Source organism: Gouania willdenowi, chromosome 14 (assembly GCF_900634775.1).
Source record: "Gouania willdenowi chromosome 14, fGouWil2.1, whole genome shotgun sequence".
Taxonomy (NCBI): Eukaryota; Metazoa; Chordata; class Actinopteri; order Blenniiformes; family Gobiesocidae; genus Gouania; species Gouania willdenowi.
The window spans coordinates 35,567,954-35,586,977 of record NC_041057.1 but is presented as its reverse complement, the minus strand read 5'-3'; the positions used below and the strand labels follow the sequence as shown (position 1 = coordinate 35,586,977).

The following is a 19,024-nucleotide window of genomic DNA, read 5'->3' as shown; positions in this document are numbered from 1 at the left end:
TTTTACTGCTGCTGATGAGGGAATCCTTCCAGACTGGGTATCTGCTGAGTTCTAATAATGTCAGGCTGCTACAGTGAAATGCTAATCCTAGCCTGTGGAGATGATCTCCATCTGCACCCTAAAGCCAATCGATGCGTCTGTCTTTGATCACACACACACACACACACACACACACACACACGCACACAGGCACACACGCGCACACACACACACGCACACGCACACACGCGCACACACACACACCAGCTCCTTGATCGAGGCTAATTAAGCCCAGAGCATAACAGTATTTTCATCGTGGGGTTAAAGGTCATTAATCAGTTCCTCTGGCTGCTGTTTGTGGCGTTCTGATTGGTGGTAAATTATCCCCTCAGGTGGAACCCTGTACCAGCCCGTTGCCATGGTGACGTCGCAAGGCCAAGTGCTAACACAGACCCTGGCACCAGGAAGTATCCAGATCCAGAACTCACAGGTAAAAACTCTGACCTCTGACCCCATAACCTCCCACAGACTCACTTTGTGACCACCCAGTGGGCGTCGCTGTCTAAACACTTACCCCGCCCCCCCGCTGTGGGACAAAATGAAAGGTGTTTGTTCTCTGACACTCACAGAGCTTTAGTGATGCAGATCAAAGTCATGTGAGCACTTTCTTCTTCTTCTGTTGAGGCTTTTTTTAATGTGATTTTGTCAGAATAAAGAGAAGGTTAAAGATGCTGCACACACACCTTTTCACTGTTTTGTTTAGTACACTCACTGATCATTTAAAGCAGTGGTCCCACCCTGGGACCCACATTTTTTTTTTTTTTTTTAGAATTCAACCAACAAAATGTTTTTTTTCAAAAATAGCTGTTGAAAACACATAATGTTTTTTTCCAACATAAATCTACATATTTTCATGTGGAGCATGCATTTCACAGCATGCCTATCAAAAGAAAAGTTTCTTTCAAAATAAAATACACCATGAGAGCCATTAAGCAATTATTTAATTTTGACCAGCTGTCCGTGATCCACCCAGTACAGGTCAACGACCCACTTTTGGGTCCTGACCCACCAGTTGAGAATCACTGGTTTAAAGGTCCAGTATTCTGCTATTTTTCACCCATCTTCATTTGTTCCAAAAACCCCAACAACAAAGTGTTTGAGGTTTATTTGTTGAAAAATCACTTTCATGACGCTCCTAAAAACAGGCTGTTTTTGGGCTTTCATGCATATGTACGGGTGTAGATGCTGACCCACAATGACCGAGGTTACCCCTGGTAGAGTTTCCCTCTATGGTACATTTTAGGGCCTCCAGTACGGTGGCTGAAAAGGGGGGACCAAACCTTTCCGCTGATACACTTCTTGTTCTCCCTCGTTAGGAACACTGACCTGTTTATCTGTTTATTGTTGTGTTTAGAACACATACATTTAACTGCGTTCTCGTGCGATTATATAAATATCGTGAGAACTGCTCTGTCTCGTGACGTCACAGTTGTTCAACCGGAGCGCTCTGTGACGCACTGAAAACACAACCGGTGTGAATTACTGGACGGCGGTGAAAAACCGAATCGGTGCCGTGGCGCAGCGGAGACGTATCCAGTGGAAACCCTGGGTGAGAGACTCTGATGAGGGCAGTAAACATATATTTGTCATTGTTCAATGGTAAAACAACCCTGCCTTCTCCATGTTTGTTTTACCTGTGAGGTCATTTGAGAGGGAGGAGCTCACATTCTTATGTAGTGTAGGAGGAGCCAGGATTGTCAGGAGGAGGAGCCTCTGCTCCCTATTGACTCATAAGGGAGCAAAAATCCAACTCGGCCATTTGGAGCTGTCGTTTTACAAAATGTTTGATAGCAAGGGTTTAAGTGGTCTGTGTTTGGACCCTGAACTAAAATGTTTGAGATGTTCACCATCCTCTTCACTGTTGTTGACCAAAGCCTGTCTTTGTGTTCAGTGAGAACTGGATATTCAGATGTTATTGTTTGGAGTGCGACTGCTAGCAGAGAATTATTGACACAGTCTGAGACACACATATGGTGTGTGTGAGTCCATGTGTCGACTTTGGCTCAAACACACTCGATCCAAGCTTGATTTGAGTCATTACGACGAACACTGAGACAGACAGAGCATGAATTTCAGACTAAAAATCACAGCCATTGTGTGATAGAAGCATTAGGGAAAACTGTGAGTCCTGCAAATATTGTGGTTTCATTGAATGTGTGTCTTTGTAGGAACTGAGACAATCTACAAATGAAATATTTGGTAATTTACTCAACGATTCATGTTTTCTCAGTTATTTTTACTTTCTCCTGGTTGTTCTAAAGCAGGGGTGTCAAAGTGATTTCAGTTCAAGGGTCAAATATGGACCAGTTCGATCACAGATGAAGTTTTAGGCAAGAAAACAACAATTGCGCCGATTGTAAAGTTGCCAAAATAAACAAACTTTTTACAACATTTAGCAACAAACCACATTTAAAATAATGTATGTGAAATTTTTAATGGTACTTTTGACCAGATGTACAGCAATTGGGATTTTTTATTTTTCTCATGAAAATATAATGTCAATGTTAAATCTAAATGTTAATTATTAAATGTAAATATTAATTATTAAATTTAAATGCTAAATGTAAATGTTAAATGTTAATCTAAACCTAAATGTTGAATCTAAATGTCACGAATTAAACTATAAAAGAATGAAAATACTGTATATGTGAATTTTTAAATGTTAGACTGTTGACCAGATTTACAGCAATATTTGTGAAATTTGGAGGGGGGTTCTTGTAAAAAAAATAATGTCAATGTTGCTGTAATTGCTAAATTTAAAATCTAAATCTAAATGTGAAATGTACTTTTGACCAGATTTACAGCAATTTTTGTGAAGTTTGTGATTTTTTTTTGTAAAAATATAATGTCAATGTTTTAATCAAACTGGTAAATATTAAATATAAATGCTAAATATGGCATTGGATTTATATAGCCCCTTATTTTGGTCAAAGCACTTTACATTGCATTATTTTTTTTCACTTAGTAGCGGTAAGCTACTATTGTAGCCACAGCTGCCTTGGGGCAGACTGACAGAAGAAAAATGTTAAATTTATATGTTGAATCTAAATGTCATGGACAAAACTAAATATTTAGCTAATTCACCGGAAGTACCAAAATAAAAGCTCATTGACACAAATGATTAATGTTAGTCAGTTATATATATATAGCTAAATGTGACAGATACCAAAATTTCCTTTGATTTTTTAAATTTCTTTTTATACATTTTGATTCAATTTTAACAATTTAAACAATTTACAATTTACAACTGAATTATTTTGAAATTTACACAACAATTCATGTTTTGTCTGTTATTTTCACTTTCTCCTGTGGGCCGAATCAGTTGCTCTGAAAGGCCACATTTTATCCCCTGGGCCTTGAGTTTAACACGTGCTCATCCTTTGCTCTACAGTAACAACTACACACTATGCCAACAGCTATTTGAGAAATAATTTCTGCATCATTACTTAAACTCAGTTACCATGGTGACACTTAAGTAGGTGTCTCTGCCCTTGCTTCAGAGAAAGAGATAATTGGTATTCTCCCTTTGTTTCCGTGGCAACAATAAGTAAGCCCTATGATCAGCTTCTTTTTCCCTCTCCTCCTCCTTGTCCTCCTCCTGTTCCTTGTCCTCCTCCTGCTCCTTGTCCTCCTCCTGTTCCTGTGGTGAAGGTGAACTTGGACTTGTCCTCTCTGCTGGACAACGAAGACAAGAAGTCCAAGAACAAGAGAGGAGTTCTTCCCAAACACGCCACCAACATCATGCGCTCCTGGCTCTTCCAGCACCTCATGGTGAGAACCAAATGTCCACATGAAGAATCTAGATCTCACATTATTATCTACGAATGTTTTTAAAGCATCGGCAGCAGTGCTATACTATTATTATTATTATTATTATTATTATTATTATTATTATTATTATTATTATTATTATTAATAATAATCAATGTTATTTTATGAACATGTTTTTAACAAGTGGCATTTGAAGCATGTCTTTTTAGGACAAATTTAAAGTTTCCAGGTTTATTGTTGTGTTCAAGACAGGGTTGGGGTGAATTACATTTTTAAATTACAGTTACAGTCTCAATTACTAAATTTGAATTACAATTAATTCCAATTACTGAGCCTTTGATAAATAACTCTTATTAAACCTAACCTTCCTCTTGTGTTAGCTTTCTGTTAGCATCTCTAATGCTAATGGGTCAGTTTGACCATGTCTTAAGTCAGTTGTAAAATACACTAATAAATATTATCTATCATCTAATTAGTTTTTCATCTCTTGTTTACCTTGTAAGGCTTCCTAATCAATGAATATATTGGTATTCATATTTTTGTTGTGGACTATACCCATATATTTAAATTATTTTTTAAATGGTAAAATGATCCTCAAGAGAACTGAGAGGAAAACTTAATATGAAACATATTTTAATAATTGTTTACTACGTATGCCTATGTGTAAGCCATAGAACTGTAACATGGTTCCCCATTTTAGCATTTTATCAAATTGTAAATGACATTTTTCTATAAAATGTTCATGACCATTACAATTACAAAGTCAATTATCTGAACTAAATTACAATTCAATTGCAACAGGTTTTTTTCAATTATAATTACATCATAAATATAATCAGTTACCAATTTATGCAATTACAATTCTAATAAACCCAACCTTGGCTCAAGACCACATTATCCAAGACCAAAACTTTTGGGAGTCAAGACCCAAATTATCCGAGACCATAAAAAAATCAATTAATAAAAATCAGTTAAAGAACATTCTCCCTCTTTAGTTTTGGATTTTTAAAATACATTTGACAGACAAGATAAAAACACGAATCAAAGAGATTTATTTTACCAGGTTCTTTTCCTCATTCAACACTACAGCGTCAACAGATTAATGGCACCATTTCAGTCCCTCTGGAATACAAAACAGGGATCCCTCAGGGCTCTATATTGGGCCCCTTGTTGTTCTATCTCTATATTAATGAACTGCCAAACATCTGCAAAGAGGCTGAGTGCTTTATGCTTTATGCTGATGACACTGTGATGTATATCTCAGCTCAGACTCCAGAAAAGGCTGCAGAGCTACTAAACAAACCATTAGTTAGTGTCTCCCAGTGGTTAGAGGAAAACTGCATGTCTTTAAATCATTCAAAAACAGTTGCTATGTTTTTATCTACACAAAAAAAAAAAAAAAAAAAAAAAAATCACTAGACAACTTTCAGATACTGATAAACAGAAATCTAATCAACTCCATAAAATATCTTGGAGTTGTCTTTGAACTTGTAATTTGAAGCACATATAAAGAAAACATTACAGACTATCAATACCATTTTGAATGGCTTTCGTTTAATAAGATCTTGTTTTGTCCATAAATGCTGCAAAATTGTATTTCCATTGAATGATTCTCTCCCATTATTCATGCTGTATCACTGTGTGGGGACAAGCTACCCAGTTGGCCATGAAAAGTACCACCTCTCTGTACAAATAGGCAGTAAAAATGTTGGACAAAAAGGTGGCACTACTGTACAATTGTAGAAAAACTATTTTTAAAGTCTAGATAGTTTTATTACATATACATTCTTGAAATTAAATTGCAAATGTGTGTATAATCAAAGTGAAGCACTGGTTGAAGTTAAACCAAGCGTGTGAACACTATTTTTTTGAAAAGTGTCTGAATAATTTATATTTTAGCATGTGATACTGTATGTATAACTATGTATCACTGTTAGTCTTTGTCTGTCTTATATTGGTGACCAGGTCTTGGCATTGGTTGCTATGTCAGATGTAACAATGCTTTCTGTTCTGTCCTTCCTAAATAAACTAATACATACATAAATATACATTATCACATTAGTAAAGTTAAAGAATTGCAGAAATCAGTGCTGGTCTTGACAAAAAAAAAAAAAAAAAAAAAAAAAAACACGAGTTGGGACACTACAAGATCGTGGCAAGACTAAGTAAAGATGCTTTCAAGTCCAGAACAAGGCCAAGACCTTTAAAATCTGGTCTTTAGACCAAGACCAAGATCTGAGTACAGTACTACAACATTAGCCAGGTTGTTTTGCTAACAGGACATATTGTTTGTTCTCTTCCAGCATCCGTACCCCACAGAGGACGAGAAGAGGCAGATTGCAGCTCAGACTAATTTAACCCTACTGCAAGTGAACAACTGGTAAGTCTGTGAGAAAAAAGGCATTTACTGAACTCTACCGCCATCTGTTGGACAGACAGCCCAGCTACATGTATGTGGAAAAATAGAGCAGCAAAATAAAATCATTTCAGCTCACATGAACATTTAGAATTTGTGACTATACTAATGTACATGCTGTTTTACATAATATTGTTAATATTACGTATATTTAATAGTCCGTTTAAGGGTGAAATTTTCATTCTGAGCACATTCAGGAAAAATTATGTCTAGGCTTGATACTTTTTAACATACTGTTTTCAGTAAAAATGTGACCCACTAAAATATCATGTGTGTTGCTCAATAAAGCAGAAAAATTCAACATTTCTAGTTAACCTCGTTCACAGGTGTCAAACTCTTTCAAACATCTAAATCGTGTAAATGACCAAATAATGTAGTTGTGAATATCTCAGTAGGGTTGCAAAGGGGCGTAAAATATCTGCAAAATTTCCACAGGAACTTAAGGTCGAGAATTTTGGCAATATTAAAAAAAAAAAAAAAAAATTGGTAGGAATTGTGTGATTTTAAATCCTTGTATTATATCCAAACAAATATTGGCATCCATCCAAAATAATACACTTTCAAAAAACACATTTAGACATAAAAATGAGTGACACTTGAATGTAAAGGTTAATTCTGGGAGGATACACATTTTTGCTTCTGCCTGTTTCAGTCTTGTTATATATTTTTAAATTGTGCTTTTTGTTTGAATATTTTGTTATATAAATAATACACTGAAAAAAATAATAATAAAAAATAACCTAAATAGGTGGAAAAAGAACTTAAACCAACATAGGAAATTCAACCGAAGGCATGGTTAACAGAAAACATAACTTTCTTGTCTTATCGTCTGAAAGGGTAAAACAGGGACATTATTTACATAAATAAACTCCCATTATTAATAAAAGAGTAAAAAAACAAAACAAAGTGTGGTAAACAGAGCAGAGTGGTGGGACTGCTCTGAAATAGTCTCTGGGAGTGAAGGGAGTGAAGGGAGAAGCTCTAATTAGTCCAGACCCCAGGTGAAGGTAATCAATCAGCTGGTCCCACAGAACCGCTAACATGAACATTAAGTTCCACCTTTACATTACACCATTTACAACATCACAAATGTGCCTGTAATGAAATTTTCACCCATATTCAGTGGGGTAAATATAATATTTGGCAGTCACCGATTGTGAAAGTTGTCCCACCAAATGTCTGTGATTTTCATCATAGCGACACTTCAACTGTGAGAGACAGAATGTGAAAATAACTTCATTGTATAATGGTGCAGAATAAATATTTGGTAATGTAATGTAGCCTTGGTTGGCATTGACAGAGGTCACATGCTTCCTCTTCACCAGGTTAGCATACACAAACACTGTAGCTGATCTCTAGAGCTGTGATGTTTTGGGGGCTGTCGCAATACGGACGTTCAACTCCCTCCACAAATGTTCTATAGGGTTGAGGTTTAGAGACTATAGGCCACTCCAGTTCCTTGAAATGCTTTTTACGGAGTAACTCCTTAGTTTCCCGGGTGGTGTGTTTGGCTCTCTAGCTGTGTTTCCAATACAGATTTTCACAAAATAAATAATATTTCTAAAGTTTCCACAAGGTCTAATGTGTGTTTGAAGGTATTCTATCTCTCACAGTTGAAATTTAGATATGATGAAAATTACAGACCTCATCTTTTTAAGTGGGACAATTTGGACAATCGGTGGCTGCCAAATAATTTTTTTGCCCCACTGTATTATTTTTCATTTACTCAAAAAAAGGAACAAGAAAAGGTAAAACTTTAAATAAACTAACACTAATATTACAGTAATAAAAGGCTAGTCTGTGTGATACCCCAAAGATTCATTCATGCATTTCTTCTATTTCAATTTCAAATTTAATTTAACAAACCCTTGTTTAAACTGATTGTTTTCCACTCCGACTTGATCCAATGAGTCCTTTCTCTCCCTCTCAGGTTCATCAATGCCCGTCGGCGTATCCTCCAGCCCATGTTGGATGCCAGTAATCCAGACCCAGCTCCCAAAGCCAAGAAGATGAAGTCCCAGCATCGTCCAACGCAGCGTTTCTGGCCCGACTCCATCGTGGCCGGAGTTCTGCAGACGCATCGATCTCACACGGGAAACAACTCAGACAGTGAGCTGGCACTTTAACGCTTCATCAGGTTCTGTCTATTGGATCTGCTTATCCAATCTGAGCTGAATCACTGCCAAAGGCTCCAATGGGTTTATGTGTCACTGGAACAACCACTAGATGTCAGTAGAGCATCGTATTCTAGATGTAGACATTATAGCGTTATAGATAGTGACAACTTTAAGAAGAAACAAAAACATTTGTTTTGTTTGAGGCAGTGTCAGAGGAAGGATGAACAGCAGGACTTTTGTAGTGATGGGCAGGAGTTAAAAAAGAACAGTTTGGTATTCCCAGGATCAGCAGCTTTTATCAACAAATCTCTAAAGTTTGGAGACACAAAGGGATCCATGTGTGTTCTGTAAGTGCATCCTTTGTGTTGAACTGAGGCTCAGTTTATAGTAGAAAACATCATGGCCCTCATTTATCAACCGTTAGTGAAAACGGGTTCAGATGTGAGTTCACATTGTGTGGTAGAACAGGACCAAGGTGTAATTCATCAAACATTGGTATCTGACTAATCCCAGCGTACCAATGATCAGGTGTTGATGAATGTGGCGGCTGAATTTGAGTGTCATTAACATGCTACGCCCTTAAATCTTCCTAGTTCGGAGGCTCCGCCCACTGAGGTCAAACAAACACTGGTGGGAAAATAAACATCTGAGGTGGAGCAAAACAAAGATGAGCTTTCTGAACGTGTGAAAAGTGGAATTAAAGGAGCTCATTTAAACGCTCTGTTAAAGAGGATCAGCTACTGAGCAGGAGACGTCTGCCCCCCTGTGTGCACTGAGAACAAATTAACAAACTTCACAACAGAAATCCTGGAGACACACAAGAAAATATTACGTTTTTATTAGAATCAGTTGTCTGCACGCTTCAGGCAATAAATAACACATTAAAAGAAATAAAAAATGACTACTTTACATTTTAAAGCATGAAATAGGTCCTGTTTCCTCCATATTAGATCCCAGTGAAGAGTTCCTGAGATGTGGCTCCTCAGGCTGAGCTGACACATCAAAAGAAACTCATCAATGCAACATTGTAAAAAGTTTATTGATTAGGCTAAAAATTATGTCACACACTTTCTCTGGGGTACAGCAGGGTTCCCAGGGTCCAATACAGAGCAGAAGAAGTGCTCCTGTCTGTGTGTGTGTGTGTGTGTGTGTGTGTGTGTGTGTGTGTGTGTGTGTGTGTGTGTGTGTGTGTGTGTGTGTGTGTGTGTGTGTGTGTGTACGTTAGATCTGATCGTGGCGTACGATCACATCTCTATTGATTAATACTGAAGCTTAGTGAATTTGGTCAAACTCATGCCAGGGTTCTCTCCAGTGCTATTGAGCATAGGGACCCCCGACATTGTGATGGCGCCCCCTATGCTCCATTTCCAACAATGTAGGGGGGATTTTCTGTTGTTTTTTCCTGTTTTAAAGGTACCGTTGTAATAATTGTTGGACACAAAGGTACTCCCAGACGTTCACTGGTTGTTTTAACTTCCTTTTTAATCTGAATCACCCAGAAACACATTAATCAGCCGCACCGTCTATCTAATACAGACAATCTGCTGAGATGTTCCTGTCTTTATCTGAGGACCCAGAGGACCCCTGATGCCACTCAGCTGTCCCCGATGCTGCCTGTGTACATTCTCTGCTTGGTAACCGTAGTTACCATCCAATATAAACAGATTTTCAATCAGGACGTAGTGTGTAGCTGACATTTAGCTGCTTGTCATGTTCATAACTCACAACAGATCATTCTACATGTGCGCTCATATACACACGCATCGTGTTCAGGTTTAAAGAGACATCAGCTTCATTCTGGTCGGACAGATTTGGGCCGTGTTCGGCTTGATTAAAGCTCTGTGTGTATTTTCTTTTCCTCCGTTTCCTCCGCACACGTGTGTGTGTTCGTTTCAATATTACTGCAGCTCCCAAATAATACCTCATTTAAATTTTTAAAATCGCATCTTTGAATCAGTCTTTGAATCAAATGTTATTTGTTGTATCTACAGTGTGTATATTAATTAGTGGAGGGCCTATATATATATATATATATATATATATATATATATATATATATATATATATATATATATATATATATATATACAGTATAGAGCTAAAGGTTATTTGGTGAAGTGGTGAAGGTGATGATGAATGTAGTTAGAGAGTTACTCATGCTTGGTATATAAAGTAAAGTAAGACTATATATATATAAAGTAAAGGAACAAAGATAAAAACCAAAAACAAATCCCAACTATAGCTTTACATCACTAAATTTGATCCTTAGAAAGTTATATATTTGAAAATCGTCCACGCCGATGGCCCACGCTTGTGCACCAAACAAACCCCTTGTGCTGTGAAAAACTCCTGGTGAGAACCCTGAACGTGGAACGCTCAGATCTGAACGTACCAACGGTTGATAAGTGAAGACTTGTCTTTAAAGCTCACTGACCGTCTGTCCGTCCCTACAGACCCTCTGACCATGGACGGCCTGCAGTCCCTCTCCTCAGACTCGGCCACCCTGGCCATGCAGCAGGCCATGCTGGGGGCCGACGACTCCATGGACGGAACGGAGGAGGAAGAGGAGGAGGAGGAAGAGGAGGAAGAGGAGGAAGACGACGGGATGGAGGAGGAAGAGGAAGAAGAAGAGGACGGAGAGGACGAGCGTGACAGGAGCAGGGGGGGGGCGGGGCGGAGGGATCTGGACTTGGAGCTCAGGGAGGAACTGGAGTAACCAGTGAGGGGGGGTGGGGCTATGGGGTGAACTTTGACCTCAGACTCCAAACGCACCACAGTCTTCATACTTTAGTGCGTTTTCAAAGCGTTTGATGAGAGACTCACGGTGAGCCTCGTCGCACACACAAATGTTGTGTTGCGTTTCACACAACAACAGCAACAATGATGTTTCCGTACGGTGCGACGTGATTGGACAGCAGATATTGGGCTATTTATTCAATCAAAGGACATTTGGAGCACAAACTATGACGTTTGGATTCACACATTTTTGCACAATGACAACTTTTTGACTGTATGTGTAAAAACTACTTTTGCTGAATGTATTCAAAGTGCTGCACACATGATGGATGACGTGTTTGGTCCCAACCCAAAACTTCTACTTTCATTTGCAGAAAAAAAAACACAATGGAAACATTTGTTCTTGGATAGATGGAAAAAGCCAATAAGTATACAACATGTCCACCATCACAGTGTCATATGTTTCCATCAGTAACCCAGAGGATAAGGTCAGAGCCTGGGGAGGAAACACAGCTGAGAGAAAACGACAATCACGCCTGAAACAGGTTCAACAATCTGCTACACAAAGCTGCACAATACCACACACAGTGAACACACACTGGCTTCCAGGAGAGGTTTTTATCAATAATTACACTAAACATGTGAGACTAAACTCAAAGATGTCAAATATTTGTGTGATAAATTTAAATAAATAGATTTGAAATAATAATAAAAGGAAAAACTACAATAAACAAAGAACACAAATCATGCAGCATTCACACATTACTTTTTACAGGAAATTCACATTGACCTCCTGACATGTTTCGACTGCCAACTGTCAGTCTTCTTCAGAGGCATGTGCAGAACACTTAGCTCCCACACTTGAGACTCTTTTCCTGAAACTTGAACATCTGAATTTAGAAAAAAAAAACACACAAATATCTTGGGATAGGACGTGACGAACATGGTAACATGACCACTTCAAAACATGGCGCGTTACGTGGGGACAGAAGAGGAGACCCAGACATTTCTTATCATTAGACTTAATCATTTTTAATGCCACTTTAGACGTGAAACAACCTTTGAATGCAGTGTGTTCTAAGGAGGTTCGGAGGGTTCATCTTCCTACAGAGAAGTTTCACGGGATGAGATTTCACCAGAGTTACCAGGCTCCTCCCCCAAAACAACCTTCAATGGAAACACATACATTTTAGAAATATTGCTTTTATTTTGTGTAAATTTATAATGGAAACAAAGCTAGTGACAGTTGGCAGTCGAAACATGTCAGGAGATCAAAGTAACTTTCTCGAAAAAATTTAACTTTAAAGGGAAATTCCACTGTTTTTACAAATGTGGCCTAAAACCTTTGAAATGTACAAAACACATTATTTTGCACCATATTTGTTTGTTGAAGGACTCCTACCCAACAGGACAATTGTGTGTCTTCAACTGTCTGTGATTGACTCTCTAACTTCAGACACCAGAGCGTGTCAGCACACTGAGCTCTTCTTCTCTGCTTCATTGTCGACTACCAAACCTCAGAGTTGGAACTGTCGCTCCTGTTGGTCACAGATTTTTTTCCAGGTTCCAACATCGACATTTTCCTGTTTTTTTAAAGCAAAAAAAAGTAGTACAAGTTTTTGTTTGACTGAAAAAGTTACTAAATGATCTAAAATTACTAAATGATCTAAAGTTACTAAATGATCTAAAGTTACTAAATGATCTAAAGTTACTAAATGATGTATAAATCAGGCTGAATGTTTCACTCCAATAGAAAACAATGGGATGTTTACAGACAGTGGGGCCGTGTGACATCATCAATCACATGATTTCAAGATGGAGGAACACAGGCTCTAAAACTGTAAAATAGTCCTATTTTTAAAAGGTAATTAAATGAATATGGTGCATAATAATGTGTTTTCTTAGACATAGATCTACTAATAAGAACATTTAGAAGTTTTTAGGACACATTTGTAAAAACAGAGGATGATCTCTTTAACATATTTAATTCAAAAAGAAGATCAAATGAACTTGCTGTAATTAAGTAGAGTATGAACCTTTAGTTTTAGGCACCAGGATTGTTTGCAGACAGCTTTTGTTTGAAATGTTTCCAAAGTGAAAAAGTCAAAACTCTCACTTGAAACGTGTACAAAAGCAACAAAAACTACAAAGATGTCCATCATGTGTCTGTTTAAAGTGACGATTGTCAGTGGATGTCATTCATGCCTTTTTTCAACGACTCACAGCCTCTCAGGTCAGACAGCTTCTCATTCTTCATCCCAGAGAAACACGACACTCACTTCTGCACATGCACCACTTTTATTTGGACTTGTTCTTCTTCCATGTGCAGGAAAACAAAAATAGATAGCCCGGCAGATACGTCAAAAAGATGTTCACATCTGGAAGAAAACATGAAAATGTGTACATGGGTGTTTTTTGAGTTTGCTGAATCCATTTTTAATGGGATCCACGCTAGAAAACCATTGGTTCCCACTCAAAAATGAGAAATCCAAGATGGCCGCCATCCGTATTGTGAATTTCAATCCTGCCATTACTTTGGTTCTGTTTGATGTAAAAACATGATCTTTGAGAACAAGGATTGTGATGAAATGGCTTCAAATACTATATGTTTTATATAGATCAAGATCCAATATGGCCACCATCTGTTTGACAACCCCTCTAGAACTTCAGTTATGTTCCCCCTCAGAACTAGGAATGAAAATGGAAGCAGTGAAATTGTGATGCATCAAGTTGATTAAACTTCTGCAACATTGATTTATTTCTCAGTCATCATCACAAATCAAATAACTGCAATAAACAACAAACAAACTGTTTTGCTGACATGGTGCTACAATAGAACAGGGATTCTCAACCTTGGGCTCGGGACCCCATTTGAATTCTCGTCCCATTTTTGCCCCTTTTCCAAAAAAAATGAGACCTTTGTTTTTCCAGATTTTAGCTCCTTTTGTCAATACATATATATTTTTCCTAATTTTGGGGGTTTTTTTGCAAGTTTTTTTTTTCCCATTTTTATCTAATTTTTGTCGATTCTTTAACTTTTTTTTTTTCCTTTTTCCCACTACATTTTGCCTCTTTTTGTTCCATATTTTTGCAATTTTTCGCTATTGTCTGTCACATTTTGCTCATTTAACCTATGTTTTGACATTATATACCACCTTTTCACTTGAATGATTTTGGCCCATTTTAATCACTTTTCACTCTTTTCATTCCACGTTACTGCCACTTTTTCACCATTTTTTGCCACCTGTTACTCATTTTTTTGTCACTTTACTCACCGCTGTTAACTATTACCTTCTGAACGGCGGCTTCGTCAAATGACTGGCTGTGATTGGCTGATCACCATTCAATCAATCTAACTGGACCAAAATCCTTTTTGGATGGTCCAGAGCAGTCTCGTTACTTGATCAGAGACGTGTGTGTAGAAGCTGTTATTCGCTCTTTGTCTTAATTTTATTTATTTCCCCAGAAAACCTTAAAAGGAGGAAACTTTTAACCCTTTATTTTCCTTTGTCCCATTTTCCCCTTTTCAAAAGGTTCTGACACTTTTTTCAGACTTTAACTTCCTATTGCCAATAAATATCCCATTTTCTTATTTTTTGTCCATTCTCGCTGCTTTTTGACATTTTTATCACATTTTTGTCCTTTCTTTAATTGTTTGATCTAAATAAGCTAACTTTTTAACACTTGTTTCTTTCCCCTCTACATTTTGACCTTTTTTTGTTCCACATTGTTGCCCTTTTTCACTATTGTTGCCATATTTTGCTAATTTAAGCTACCTTTTGTCATTACATACCACCTGGTTCCTCTTTATTTGCTCATTTTTTGGCCACTCTTTACTGATTTTGGCCCATTTTAGTCACTTTTCAATTTTTTTTTTGCCATGTTTTTGCCACTTTTGGACCATTTTTGGCCACTTGTTACCATGTCTACCTCCACTCGCTTGACAAAAAAAAAAAAAAAAAAAAAACGTAGCGGACTGGACCGGATAGTTGTCCCTGGTGGCAGCCATTGGTTTCCCAGTATGGATCCTTTTAAAAATGGATTCAGCATATACTAAAAGAAAAAAACATCTACACATTTTCATGCTTTCTTCGAGAAGTGAACATCTACGCTAATATTGCTACATATCTGCAGAGTTATAGTGAGTCAGTGTTCGCTGACTGCACACAATGTTTGTATATGGGATGTTTCAAATGTCTGAGATCTTGTGTTGGTTTGGATATTTATTCAGATGTGTGTGTGTGTGTGTGTGTGTGTGTGTGTGTGTGTGTGTGTGTGTGTGTGTGTGTGTGTGTGTGTGTGTAGCACATGAACATGATAGTTTCTTAGTGAGCATGGATTTCTGAGACTTTTGGGTGATTCCAAAACACTGAAACGGCATTTTTTGGAGCCGACGTCCAACTTATGACTGACAAAGACTTGTTTTTAAAGAGCAACATTTTGGAGGCAGGAAGACGTGAAAGAGACGAGAGCGACTCTTTCCATTTTTATGTGAAGGCTTTTAATGAAACTGTGAATCATGTTTTCTACTACAAACTCAAACGGCATCACTCGTTTAACGTGGAAGGAAAAGGAAAACCATGTAATATTGAATGTTCTGATGACTGTTCATTGTAACGTCTGTTGCCCCTTATTATTATTATTATCATCATTGGGTTTTTTTCTCCATTGCTTTTTTATTTTTAAAGAACAAGGATCTTCCAGAATAAGGTGCAGATTAGATTAACATTTGTATTTCATTTGTAAACTTTGTTGTCACAATCTATTGTGTTCCAATAGACCAATTTTAATAATAAAAAATGTGTAAAGGTACTAGTTTTGATGTGTAGTAACATCTGATCTTATCCTGATCATTAACTTACTTTGTGTCTCTCCTGCAATTTCCTCTGGGTAGAAATACTATTTATTCACACCTTTATAATCCCACCTTAAATACATTTACGTCAAAACAATAACACATGGCTGCTAAGAGGGCCACATTTGGTGCGGCCCCCCAAAATAGAATTGTAATTCATTAAGTTGGAAAGTATATGAAGCCCAACATGTCCCACAGAAAACACAGTGAAATTCACAAAATGACAAGAAAGACACAGAAAAGAAACCATGTCATCATAAAATAAAAAACAACAACATATACAAAATGACTTCAAAGACAAACAAAATGTCAATGAAATTGTACAAAAGACAAGAATAACACCGAAAATATAACAAACACACGTAATCACTCAAGAAACACATGCACAAAAAGATAACAATTAATGTAATTCCAAAACACATAAAATGTCTAAAAACTCAAAAGAAGGAACAGGAGGATGTGGACCAAGGACTCAAAGAACATCTGGAGCAGATGTTGAAGGTCAAAGCCCATGTGGTCCCAGTGGGAGGAGGAGAACACAGAGGCAGTGACCCCTGAACCCCACACTGGGAGAACTGGTGGCTCAGCTGATTATTGGGATGAAGACATTTGAAAACATTTGTATTTTGTTTTACAGAAACTCTTCTGATCTTCATGTTCTGTGAAACACACAACCATAGATTACAGAGTCTATACAGTATGGAGACTCCACCCACTGGTCACAACTGAAGCCTGTGATTTCACATGCACTACGTCGCCTACACACACGCACACACACACACACACACACGCACACACGCACACACAAACACACACACACGCACACACACGCACACACGCACACACACACACACACACGCACACACGCACACACACACACACACACACGCACACACGCACGCACACGCACGCACGCACGCACGCACGCACGCGCACGCGCACGCACACGCGCACGCACAGGCACGCACGCACGCACACACACACGCACACACGCACGCACACACACACACGCACACACACACACACACACACACACACACTAAATGTAGCCTCTGCTCCTCAGAATGTATTTTTACACAATGTATGAATGTAATTACATCCCTGTAGTTTTCCAAAGGTCACTGTATTACAGTACAGTACTATTACTGTTTAATGTGTGTTTCTGTTCTTCTCTAAACATGATGTTTTTCTGTTCCAAGGAGAACAAGCTTCTATTTAACATCAGTGGGCGTGTCCTGTAGCTGTTCTCACTCAACGTTCTTAAAGCCAAAATACGGCGCTTAGGGGCACTTCCATCTTGCACATTTGATGTCATTTGGAGCCAGAGTCTGCGCAGTATGGTCTGGTGGGAGGAGCCCTGGTAACACGCCCCACCCATTTAGCGTACTGCCCTGATGAGTTACACAGCCCAGATACATCAAGAACATAAGTATCTTTCCCACTAGAAATTCTAATTCACAAGAAATGTGAAAGGCTTAGAACAGTTTACTGCAGAACAACTCATTTTAACAAGCTGTCAGTCATCGTCATTTATGACAAATAACTTATTATAATATAATATATGATTTAAAACAAACTTCACAGAAAAATGAGCACTTGAACACAATGTAAGTTGATAATAACTAATGATCACAGCAGAGTTTGGAAAAAAAATGATGTAACAAGTATTTTAACTTTACAGTTTGACCAACATCCCATCTATCATTGAGGAGGCGGGGCTTATGACCAACACTGCAGCCAGTCAGCAGGAGGAGCTCTAACAATAAAAGACTTTGTTGTGTCCATTCTTTTTACAATCTATGCTTAACATCCCATAATGTAATGTAGGCGTGAACATGGTTCTTGTCTCCACATGGACCTGCAGCAGTCAGTGGGTCGTTGGTTTGACAAAAGAAAAGAACATTGAACAAACCCTGAGGATAGAAGTCTTATTGGTTGGGAGCCTTTCAACAGTCAGTGATGTACTCACTAACTTCATCCACCAGAGCCTGTCAGCACACTGTTTAAGGGATAGTAAAGGTCCCTTAGGAGAGCTCTTCTTCTCTGCTTCCTTGTCTACTACCAAACCTCAGAGTTGGAACTGTCGCCCCCTGTGGTCACAGATTATTTTCTGGACACAACTGTTGTTATCCTCTTTCTGTAAACAAAAGAGGTTTACATTGATATCTTTGACTTTTCCTGATTTTTTAGAGCAACTAAAAGCACCACAAGTTGTCATGGTGATTGAAAAAGCTGATAAATCATGTAAAAAACATTTTTTTTAATTTTTTATTTTTTTTTAACTGATGGCCACTTTATATTTGGTTCAGTCGTTGTAATTAAACATTTCATCCTAAATTAAAAAAAATGTAAAAGTAATCTATGTGACCTTTTTTCATTAAAATAAAAGCATATACTGAGTTTTAAAAATCTGATCACCCTAATCTGTCCCTAGCAAATAAAGCTTAAATAAATTGAGGTTACAACATGATGGACTGACTGCTACTTAAACAAAAACAGTAGTATTAGGATGCTTTCACACATGCCTCTTTGCACCATGCTTCATTTCCTCCAATAGTCTGGTCTTCTTGTGATATATGAAAGCTCCCTCGAACTCTGGTGTGGAGCAAACAAGCAAAGTCTGGTCCACTATAAAATGTGGGTCTGGGTTTGCCTCTGAGCAAAGCATGGTTCATTTATTTATTTTTTATTTTTATTTATTCAGTTTATTTTGCTTTGTCCAAAAAGGAGACGAGAGAAGCAGTTTGTTATCTAAGTCCCGCCCCCTGTTTTGAACACAGAAAATTTACATCAACGCTGTGGTCAAACATTCTTAGGTTGTTCTGAACACAATTTCATTTGATTTATTTTTTTGTCCTTTTTTATGTAGGATTTATTCTCATCTGTAGTCAGTGTTATCTTTTTTCATTCCTCCTCCTCTCCATCGTTGTTCGTGTCATCTTTGTTCCCTACAGATTTCATTCCCAGACGTTGTTTGCGTTCCTCCAGTTCAAAAGAAAAGTTCATCTTCTTTCAAAGTTCCTTGTTATCTTCAGATAGATTTCCTAGCATAAGAAGGATTAGAAAGGCACAAACCCCCATCATTAGCAG

General features: G+C 37.9%; 1 protein-coding gene and 1 long non-coding RNA gene across 3 annotated transcripts in view; one reads left to right on the top strand and one right to left on the bottom strand.

Annotated features, from left to right (window-relative positions):
- LOC114475403 (homeobox protein PKNOX2-like) overlaps window positions 1–11,059 on the top strand; it is a 45,763-nt gene extending 34,704 nt beyond the window's left edge. For both annotated transcript variants that reach the window (XM_028466172.1, XM_028466171.1), the window contains 5 exons: window positions 372–469; window positions 3,691–3,810; window positions 6,114–6,190; window positions 8,157–8,335; window positions 10,797–11,059. In XM_028466172.1, the coding sequence (XP_028321973.1) occupies window positions 372–469; window positions 3,691–3,810; window positions 6,114–6,190; window positions 8,157–8,335; window positions 10,797–11,059 (737 nt within the window). The remainder of the gene's footprint in view (window positions 1–371; window positions 470–3,690; window positions 3,811–6,113; window positions 6,191–8,156; window positions 8,336–10,796) is intronic.
- Window positions 4,226–18,038, bottom strand: LOC114475412 (uncharacterized). Its single transcript, XR_003675466.1, has 3 exons — window positions 17,843–18,038; window positions 12,591–12,595; window positions 4,226–4,235 (listed from the first exon to the last, which is right to left on the bottom strand). It is a non-coding gene; the product is annotated as an uncharacterized LOC114475412 (long non-coding RNA).
- Between the last annotated feature and the right edge of the window lie 986 nt (window positions 18,039–19,024).